Source organism: Dipteris shenzhenensis, chromosome 31 (assembly GCF_047967505.1).
Source record: "Dipteris shenzhenensis isolate YYH24624 ecotype China chromosome 31, Dip_SZ_1.0, whole genome shotgun sequence".
NCBI classification, from domain to species: domain Eukaryota; kingdom Viridiplantae; phylum Streptophyta; class Polypodiopsida; order Gleicheniales; family Dipteridaceae; genus Dipteris; species Dipteris shenzhenensis.
Window position 1 is genome coordinate 7,256,219 of NC_141626.1, and position 10,854 is coordinate 7,267,072.

A 10,854-nucleotide genomic window follows, 5' to 3' on the forward strand; every position below is an offset into this window, starting at 1 on the left:
AGAATTAATCACACATAAATTATCAATATGCAAGCCATTATTACATTACCCATATGATATTTCCATCATAAAAAATGACATCAATGCTAATTTGGAGTCCTAAAAATACTCATCTTTGGTGATAGTAGCCTCCACATTCTAGATATGGCAAATAAAAACTTTTTGTGTGAGAAGTTGTGGAAGATTCATTAAAGAGCCATATGCTCTAGCTTACAGCAAGAATGACTTTGATGATATGAATTCCAAAGCTGTAGACATCTTCACAAGATGGTTAAAGATAAGAGTCTTGCCTAGGTGATGTATCTATCAAAAACAATAGACATATGGTCAATGCTCAATTTTAGAGGCCAAGACACTAGTATTAAATCATTGATCTTTACAATTGTTTTCCTTTGACAAAACAACTTGAAGGTAATGCTCGAGAGTACTAATACTCACATTTTTGAATCTGGGAACCTATTTTGTCACCTAGACATGATCCACCGTTGGATCATTCCGCCTGGGCGAACGACTTCCATTTCAAACCTTTGAGTTCTCAACGAATTGTGGGTGGGCACTTGGATGATCGCCCTCTTAGACACCCCAGGATCCTCTACTCATGCCCGTTAGGGATCTTGGCCCTTGCTATGGCCATGAGACGACGATCATCGTCTTCTTGGCCAACTTCTCGGAGCCACGGAGGCGCCGGAGCGACAATCCGCCAGGTGGTAGAGGATTCCTCGGCTGGTTCTACCATTTTAGGTACGGCAGGACGCACCTCACATGTTTTCTCTTTCTGCACTCCGATAAACTTCTGGCAATTAGCTTTCATGTGATATTGCTTTGCAGATTGCTCAAGTACAGAGCACCTATGGCAGGCGTACTTCACGGATCCCTCCCAATGGTGTGACAACAGAAAGCACAAAGTAAGTTTTCAATGAGTTTGGACAAAATAATTTCCACAAGTTGGGCTTTAGAAATACTCGGTCATTTTTGCCTTGACGATTCTGTTTTAAGTTTTAACAGACAAACCCAAGGGCTCCAGATTTCAAACATAAGAGTACCAAGGAGTCGCTTTGGATAGACGGCTGGTACAATCCAGCGTGGATTAAAGACATGTTTGAGAAAAGCGAATCCAGAAGCAAGGGAGTTCATGGGGCCAAAGCTTTCAGAGGTCCAATCCGATCAAACTCTGAAGAACGTGGTGTAGGGAAGGAGGGAGCGGAGTGTGGCAGCGATTGCAATGCCAGATTTGGGTCTGGAAGACAGGTGAATGCATCTAAAGCACAAGACAGTCGCTTGGTGATGCTGAGCTTAGAGGAGGCACTCACTTCTTTGGAACCTTCCGTTGAAAACTTTAGATGCATCTTGCAGAAGTGCAGAAAAAAGAAAAATTTGGCATATGCCAAGCTTGTGCATGCCTACATGTGCAAACGTGGGCTGGAAGCTCATAAATCTCTTGGGAACTACCTTGTCCCAATGTTAGTGGAATCTGGAAGCATATTGGATGCTCAACAGGTTTTTAACACATTACTTGATCGGAATGAGCATTCGTGGACTTCTCTCATCACCGGCTATATTGAGTGTGGGGAGTCACTGCTTGCCCTGAACCTCTACCAGAAAATGCAAGAGGATTGTGTACATCCTAGCAAGTATACTTTTGTGGCCTTACTGAAGGCTTGTGCCAGGCTGAAGGATGCAGAAAGAGGCCAAGAGATACATGATGACATTTCCAGAGAGGGGTTGGAAAGGGATCGTTTTGTTGGCAGCACTTTGGTTGATATGTATGCGAAATGTGGCTTGCTTGCGAAGGCACAGAAAGTGTTTGACAAGCTTCCGGTTCGAGGTGTAGTATCATGGACTGCACTAATGGCAGGATATGCTGAACATGGGTTGGGTGAGGAAGCATTGGACTGTTTTGAACAGATGCAACGGGAGGGGGTGTCTCCGGACGCTGTCACATTTGCTTGCAGCCTGAAAGCTTGTCGCAGCATTGGAGCCATAGAGAAGGGCCGAGACATTCACACTGACATTACCAAAAAAGGGTTGGAGAGAGATCCTTATGTTGGTGGCACTTTGGTAGATATGTATGCCAAATGTGGCTGGCTTGCAAAAGCAAGTGAAGTGTTTGACAAGCTGCCAGTTCGAGATGTAGTCTTGTGGACTACACTAATTGCAGGTTATGCTGAACACGGGTTTGGTGAGAAAGCACTAAATTGTTTCAGACGGATGCAACTGGAGGGTGTGTCTCCAAATGCTGTCACGTTTGTTTGCAGCTTGAAAGCTTGTGGCAGTATAGGAGCCATAGACAAGGGCCAAGAAATACATGTTGACATTGCTAGAAAGGGGATGGAAAGAGATCCTCGTGTCGGCAACACGTTGGTTGATATGTATGCCAAGTGTGGCTCGCTTTCAAAAGCATGTGAAGTCTTTGACAAGCTGCCAACTAGAAATGTAATCTCATGGACTGCCCTAGTTGCAGGATATGCTGAACATGGGCTTGGTGAGGAAGCATTGAACTCTTTCGCACGGATGAAACTGGACGGGGTGTCTCCAAATGCTGTCACGTTTGTTTGCATCTTGAAAGCTTGTAGCAGCATAGGTGCCATACACCAAGGCCAAGAAATACATGATGACATTCGCAGACAGGGGATGGAAAGTGATCCTCGTGTTGGTAACACCTTGGTTGATATGTATGCCAAATGCGGCTTGCTTGCAAAAGCACAGGAAGTGTTTGACAAGCTGGCAGTTCGGGATGTAGTCTCATGGACTGCAATACTTGCTGCATATGCGGATCATGGCCTTGGTGAGGAAGCACTGAAGTATTTTGAACAGATGCAACTGGATGGTGTGTGCCCTGATGATGTTATGCTTGCTTGCAGCTTGAAAGCTTGTGGCAGCATAGGAGCCATAGATAAGGCCCGAGAAATACATGCTGAGCTTGCCAGAAAGGGACTGGAAAGAGATCTTTGTATTGGCAACACCTTGGTTGATATGTATGCCAGATGTGGCTCGCTTGCAAAAGCACAGGAAGTGTTTGACAAGCTGCCACTTCGAGATGTAGTCTCGTGGACTGGACTAATTGCTGGATATGCCCTGCTTGGAGAAAGTGAGTGTGTTTTTCATATGCTTCAGAGAATGAGAGCAGAAGGCATAAAGCCAGATGGGGTCACATTCCTTAGTGTTCTTACGGTATGCAGTCATGTGGGTCTAGTGGATAAGGGCCGACAATACTTTGACACCATGAAAAAAGACTATTGCATCTCTGCAACTATTGAGCACTACACTTGCATGGTTGATCTCCTTGGCCGTGCAGGCCAATTAGATGAAGCTGTGGCCATGGTGGATAAAATACCATTCCAACCTGACCTTGTTGTCTGGCTCACTTTGTTGGGTGCATGTCGAAAGTGGGGTAATGTGGAGCTCGGAAGACGGGCCTTTGAACATGCAGTGCGATTGAATGAAAAGGATGCTGCAGCTTATGTCTTAATGTCTAACGTCTATGCAGATGCTCATATGCAAGATGGTGTAGAGGAGGTTGAGGCAATGAGAGTGAAAGGGCAAGCATGGAAGAAGACGGGAAAGAGTTGGACTGAGGTTCGTGGAGTTTTGCATACATTTGTGGCGGGAGATACAAGACATTCCCAAAATGAAGATATCCGTGCAAAGCTAGAGGATCTGTCCTGCAAAATGGGGGAGAAAGGTTATGTCCGAGAATTGAATTGTTTATTATCGAACATTTCTGATGATGCAAAGAAAGATGGATTATGTGGGCACAGTGAGCTGCTGGGTATCGCTTGTGCCCTAATCAATACACCCAAGGCGACACCAGTACGTGTTGTAAAAAATCTCCGGATTTGTGATGACTGCCATGTGGCTACTGCACTTATTTCAAAAATAGAGCAGCGAACTATTCATGTCAGAGATGCACATCGCTTTCATGTCTTTGACGAAGGAAAATGTACTTGTGGGGACTATTGGTGAGGTTAATGTACATACACTAGCCAATGCCTCTCTTATTTCCGAGTAGTTGGGTGCCCCACCTCAGCTCCCATCCAAGGAAAAAGAGGGCAGGAATGCTGCAGTAGGCATGGGTATGAGAGAGGGTGCCATGTGAGCACATTATATTGGTGCCACCTGATTGGATCTAGGAAAAAAGACTACTTCACATGGGCTGCCATGGGGGCAGTACCATGGCTGCCACATGGAGAGGATAATAGTCAGCCACACGGGCTATGTTTGAGATCCAGGATGAAGGGCTGGGTTGGCCTTGTAAGGGGCAGAGCTAGGGCTGGAGAAAGAGCAGCAAAAATGGGGACTGGACAGGGCTGTATTGGCCCTGGTAGAGGGCTGGAAGCAGGCTGACCAGGTCCACAGCACGCAGCCTGGATCGGGCCAAGTAGGCGGCCAGGTTGCCCAAATATGGCCTTGGGACATGCCTGTGGGACCCCAGGAGGAGGGTTGGCATCTACATGGTCGGCCCACATCAGGCCATTTGTCAGACATGATCGAGGGTAAGCGGACTGACCCCTCACCTGTAGAAAGGGCCTTGTGCACTCATTGCCTCTCAAAACCACCAGAGCCACAGAAGCAAGCCTAAAGGCATGCTGCAACTCCAGGAGGAAAGGCAGATTTTGGAACAGCATCGCAGCCCAGGTTGGTGCCTGACAAGTGGCTCTATGCTGGAGTTGTTTGCACAAGGGTGCTTCCTTTGTACACAATTTGACCTATTTTGGTGTGCAATCTTTCTAATGGTGTTCCTAAGAGTTGATTTAGTCTGGGAAAGTCTTCTGCCTTGGGGTTTAGGCTATAAAAGCTAGACCCAATTATTTCAACATAATATCAGAGGCAGAGAGTTGGTTATCAAGCCTGGATAAAGCCAGCATCAGTTTTGACTTAAAGTCTGGAAGGCTCCTTTTGATCAGTCAGGTGTGTGACAAAAGAGAGTCAGTTGCTTTGTGATTTGGAATTCTCTATGAAATAATTCTCATAGTGAAAACATGGTGTCCCACATAACTTCGGTATTGGTAACACTTGGCCGATACGCATGCCAGATGTGGCTTGCTTGCAAAAGCACATGAGAAGTTTTTGACAAGCTGCCACCTTGAGATATAGTCTTGTTGACTGATCTACTTGCAGGAATGCCCTGCTTGGAGAAAGGGGGGGTGTCTTCCATATGCTTTGGAGAATGAAAGGAAGTGGCATAAAGCCAGATAGGATCACATTCCTCAGCAATCCTACTGTATGCAGTCATGTGTTTGTAGTGGATAAGGGCCGGTAATACTTTAAGGCCATGAGATAAAGCTATTGCATCTCTGGCAACTATTGACCACTACATTGCATGGTCGATCTCCTTGGCTGTGCAGGCCAATTAGATGAGGTGGTGGCCATGGTGGAAAAGATGCCTTTCCAACCTGATCTTGTTGTATATTTTAATTTGTTTGGTGCATGTTGAAGTGCAATAACATGGAGCTTAGAAGATGGGCCTTTAAGATCGGATGAAAAGGATGCTGCAGCTTATGTCTTAAACTAATCTATGCAGATGTTCACATGCAAGAGGACGTGGAGGATGTCGAGTCAATGGGAGTGAAAGTACAAGCATGGGAAAGAGTGGGACTGAAATGGGCGGAATTTTTGCATATATTTGTGGTTGGGAGATGCAAGACATTCCCAAATTGAAGGATCTGTATGTATTTTCCAGAATTGCATTGTTTGCCAATGACATTTCTTATGTGGGCACAGTGACCCGCTGGCTATCGTTTGTTCCCTAACCATACACTCAAGGGGACACTGGTATGTGTTGTCAAAAATCTCATTGTTTGTCATAACTGCCATCTGGTACTGCACTTACATCAATGGGTTGGAAGTATAGGGTCAATGCCCACCCTATAATCCCCCAGATGAGGAGAGCTAAGGGGCTTGACACCTGCATAATATTGTGGGTAGATGTATCAGTAGGGTTGGGCTGCAGAAAGAGATCCTGGGCTAACAATAAGCCCCTATGTGAGCTGGTTGTGGGGCTATGCTCAGCCCAGCCAAGAGCCCATGGACAGGGTCAAAGTGCTGTGGCAGGTAAGCACAAAGATCTGGTTGGCAGATTCAGCAAGAACAGGTTGGCGGTACAGCAACAGCCGAGATGGCGACTGGAGCAGCTTTGTCAGGGGTGTTGCAGGACCTTTAGCAGACTCCGCTGCAGAGAGCATGTCTAGAAGACAGGTGCCTGCAAAAAGAGACCTGTATAAATAGGGAACAGTCTGGTTGGTTGGCTGGAACAGCCACAGACTGGGACAGCTGGCTGACTGCCAGATCGCTTAACACTCATATGATTTTCTCAGGTGTGGTCCTCGCAAATTCTCGTCCTATAGATTTTCCCATCAGTATTAATACTTCTGTGATTTTGGAATTTTGCACCTTATTAAATTTGTATTGCTATATAATACTGATTCCACCATATTCATATTGAATGAGGTTATTATACTTTTGGAATTTTTATATATCGCCAGAGGATCACTGAAGCTATGTAATGAATAGTCAATAGAATAGAACTAATGTTATACTAATTAATGCAATTTCAGCTGTGGCGCTTATAATCCATTATTAGTGCAGTCCCCCAGGGAAAAAAAGGCTATGGAATTGCCTTTAATGGTGCTCATGGTGTCAAGAAAATTAGAAACTTTATGGGAATTTTCTCTCGTAGTCAAATCCATCTCAAGATGTGGCTACCAGCCTAGACTTCTCCTTGTTAACTAAAGTCTTTCTTCACAAGGGACTGCAGTTTGGATATGATGGAGAGCTAGCATCCTGCATGATCTACCAAGATATTCAGGTACCTTGGCTGATGCAACCTTAGCAGGCACTTAGAATCGTCTGGTTGAGAACCTAGGGAGAATGCAACAAAATTAGAAGCTACATGTAATGGAGAAAATATATGAATTATCAACGAGTTAAAAGTTTCATGTGTAAAAATCAATACAGGGCTATTAAATGTGGTTCTAAAGGCACTTGGCTACACACTTGTAAGGGTGAATTCCTAGTACACGGATGAACAAAGGTCTAGTTGCCACCAATTGCCAAGTTTTGTGTGCAATGGGATGTCGTTACTCTTTTGTTTAACACGAGGTTGTAAGGCGTGTAGAATTTGTTGATAAGGAATCAAACCCTTGTCACTCCAAATGTCATCTCCTATCTTTTCTCCAGGCAGGCCTCAGTCTAGTAAGGCCTCAATTTGGATAGAATTCATTGACAATAGATGGAATCCTTGTTGGGATGGTTATTAGGAGTAAAACAAGAGAACTTTTCCAACCTATTAGAGCCACCAAAAGGAATTCTTGTGGAAAACAAGGATGGAAGGAAGAACTACTTTCATGGAGGCCATGTGAAGCTTAAGGAGGACAAGAAAATGTCAAAAGACAAAATCTTTCAGCTAGAGTGTCCTTGGGTGGAGCAAAGGCAGGAGTTTTTTGTCCAACCACAATGGTGGTAAAGAACCACATACCTTGTCTCACAGTATCCTAGGTTGGGGGTATTGGACAGCTGTGTGAGTGCACTACCAATCAAGCTAGGCATCCTCAAAGAGAGCAAAAGTGTTTACAAAGCTCTATGCATCATAAAGTTGCTTTGATTGGGTCAAATCGATGAGATGAAATATGAAAGATTTAGGGTAGCATTGAGAGAATTCATATCATTGATGGTAAAAGCAGTCTCGAAGTCACATATTGCACAATATATGGAAATCCTTATGTTGTTACAATTTTGTGCATTAGCCTTATACCTGTTTACGACGCTAACATGATGGTCACGTTTACAACATATTCTTTATGTGCACGCATCGTGGTTTGTAGAGAAACGGGGGCCTTGTCTATTTGGAATACTCGAGGCATGGAGAAATCACACTATCATAAATGCAGCCTACTTCAAGAATTCAAGGCATGGTGGTGGTATCACCTGTAGCAATGTGCTACAAGTAGCACCCGTAGCAATGTATCACATGAACTGTTTGACTATGTTATAGATGTTTGTTAGGCAGGACTCTCAAGAGTGAGAAGGCAAAGGAATCAAAATTGTAAAAGTAGTTCATCTTGTGATGAAGAGAAGGAGATGTGCTCCTTGGAAGTCATCCAAAGGGAGTTGGAGGGTTGCCCTATGGTTACAATGTAGAATCAGACAAGGGACCCGATGGGTCCATAGAGAACTCAAAGCTACTCAATGAATGTAAAATGTTCTAAAGAAAGCAGTGTTTGGAGTTAGTCACTTGTTCCAAATTTTGCTAAGATGTAGTTAGGTACATGTGGAGTTGTGTGTGTGTGTGTGTACGGTTTTGTTGCCTTCCCCTTGGGTTTGCTTCATGCCAATCGCATCTGGTCCATGAGATGTACCTCTTGGTGGTGGCGGAAAATATTGCAGCACATTTGGGCTTCCAAACTTCCCCTTTGGAAATAAGTTCTTATTATGGTGGGTTATGCTTGGGGTTTTCCCCTTCGGACATATTTTATCTCGTCGTCACATCGCTCTTGCCACTTGTCGACAATGTCTGTCTATTCGAGATTCTATGCCCCATCTCTTTTGGCATTGTCTAGAGTCTCATGATTTCTTGCTTCTTGTGATCCCTCTCTGGTTAAATATCAATTCTTTTGAGCATCTCTACGACAATCATTTTATGATTGTCTACATGCATGAGATCTAGAGCATCTTGTCATATAATGGCATCTTCTGATGTTTGTAGTTGTCTGTTTGGGACTGTTCTTTGTGATGTAATGACAAATGGAATTCACACAAAAAAACTGTGGGCACGCATGGGTGCAACACTTACTTAAAGATGGGCTAAAAAGGTTCTAAACTTTCTATATAAGGCAATTTTAAAACTCAAACTTTACTCACTTTCGATGACAAGAAACTAAATACATTGCCAGACCAAAGCCTTTCGTTGTTGCAACCCTCACAGCTCTTACTAGGATAGTAGTGAGCCTTATTTTCCCCCCCTTCCTCTCTCTCCCTCCGCCTCTCCCTCCCCCTCTCTCCCCAAGTCCTCTCTCTTTCTTTGTCTTTCTCTTCCTCCCTCACCCTCCCAAAATCATTTTGGGAAGCAATCTTTATTAGATGCCTTTAACCATGTCTTGTACTCTCTCTATCAGAGTCGCGAGTGGGGAGAGCATTGGAACGTTCTTGCATTCTCGCTTTCAGATGTTGCCTGCTCTATTCGTGCACGAGTGCTATCCGTATTTATACGTGCTCGAGGATTTTTATTTTTGGGAATGTCGTGGGCACCTATTCACAATGTTACTGAACTTCTTGAGTTACAACAATACTTATGGTGAGGTGTTCTATGAGGTTGCGAGACTAAGATTTGATAAAAAAACACCTCGTTTTCACAAGTTGAAATTTATTTTTTGACTATCTAACGCAGCCTTTTTGGCCCGCCTTTGCAGGTCTTAGTGGAGGTTACGGGTTCAAAACAGAAAAATAATTATTGGGGATTTTTTTGTTGCGTTATTTTTCTGGCCTCCCACGTGTGTGGCACACGTCGTTTCCTGCCTTCGTCCGCAACCCACTTTCGTCTCGTTTTCTATGTTGTTCTCATTCGCCTCCACCCTGCTTTCTTGCCATGCGCAAAGGAGGTGCCATGGATTCCGGTCACCAGACACTGCAGATCCGCTTCATTGGGTAGGTATTTCAGTCATCTTTTCAAGGCCTCGCTTGCATCGCATGCAGCTATGGAAAGCCCTTCGGATTGTGGCGCGCGAATTTCCTAGCTTTAGTGCAGATTACGTGCTGTGCTCTTGCGAGTTAGCGTGCGAAGTCCAATTTCATTTGTCACAAGCCGAGTTTCATGCATGCCTTCAATGCGCTCTCCGCTACGATGATCGTTGGCTTCGTCTTCATGTTGCGCTGGCGTTGAACAATTCTGCCTCCTCACACATTTTAGTATGAGCATGTTGTGCAACGCCCAGACCAGTATCTTCTATTCTCCTGTTGGGAACCGGCCAGACGAGTACATGCTAAGCTGGTTGTCAAGTACAAAATACCCAGAGTTGTAGCAGTCGACGCATTTTGTTTGGAGCATCCTGTTCGCAACTTTGTCCTTAAATTGGAAAATCGTTCTTTCCTTGCCATGGCTACCTTGGACAATGTGCAGCCTGGATCCGATGACTCCATGGACACCAGCATTAACACCAACATAGATAATTTGTCTTACTTTCAATCTTTTTTGTAGTTGTCATTTGTCAATGAAAGGAAACCCACATTGACTCAACTTGTGCAAGAGTTCAATGACTAAGGTGTGGTTATGTACATCTTTAAGAACGTTTCATTTTTTAAGGAAAAGAACACAATTTGTGTGTTTGACTTTACTATTTTGGCTGAGGTCGTCGATGGCCCAACCAAAGAGAGCTTGCAGCTAGCTTTTCCTAGTCAAGTCGCACGACTAGGCTATGGCACAAAGGTATATATTTTACATCTACTCTCTTAATTGTAGAAACTTCACAATTGACTGGGATTTTGTACTTCACGAATGTCAATGCAGATCTTGTGGAGCATGTTTGTGAGACTTGTGGAGGATTTCGTGTAAGTAGAGATCCACTTCACCCATATTGCTATTCTTGCAAAGGCCCTCAAAATGTTGAACGAGTTTCAAGTTTGACAGGGGACATAGTGCAACGCAATGGAGAGCAAGTTCCAATTCATGTTCGAGGCCCTTATGTGGACATCATATTGTCATTAGGTGTTCCTTTTCTACAAATGTATGAAGAAGATCTTATGATGGCACGCAGCAAGCTCAAAGCTACAAAACCTAGTGGAAGCTTCACTATCAATAGCTCTGGCTTTGTAATTGCATTTGATCCTAATGCATAATTTGTTTTGTTTACTTCTATAAAGCAC

At 44.1% G+C, this 10,854-nt stretch overlaps 1 protein-coding gene across 1 annotated transcript; it reads left to right on the top strand.

The window, feature by feature from the left end:
* Positions 1-437: 437 nt before the first annotated feature.
* LOC147880970 (putative pentatricopeptide repeat-containing protein At3g11460, mitochondrial) lies at positions 438-6,422 on the top strand. The gene is made up of 3 exons (XM_087402252.1): positions 438-741; positions 829-905; positions 1,006-6,422. The coding sequence occupies exons 1-3, from the start codon at positions 627-629 to the stop codon at positions 3,961-3,963; spliced, it is 3,150 nt and encodes a 1,049-aa protein (XP_087258378.1). The 5' UTR covers positions 438-626; the 3' UTR covers positions 3,964-6,422.
* Positions 6,423-10,854: the final 4,432 nt, after the last annotated feature.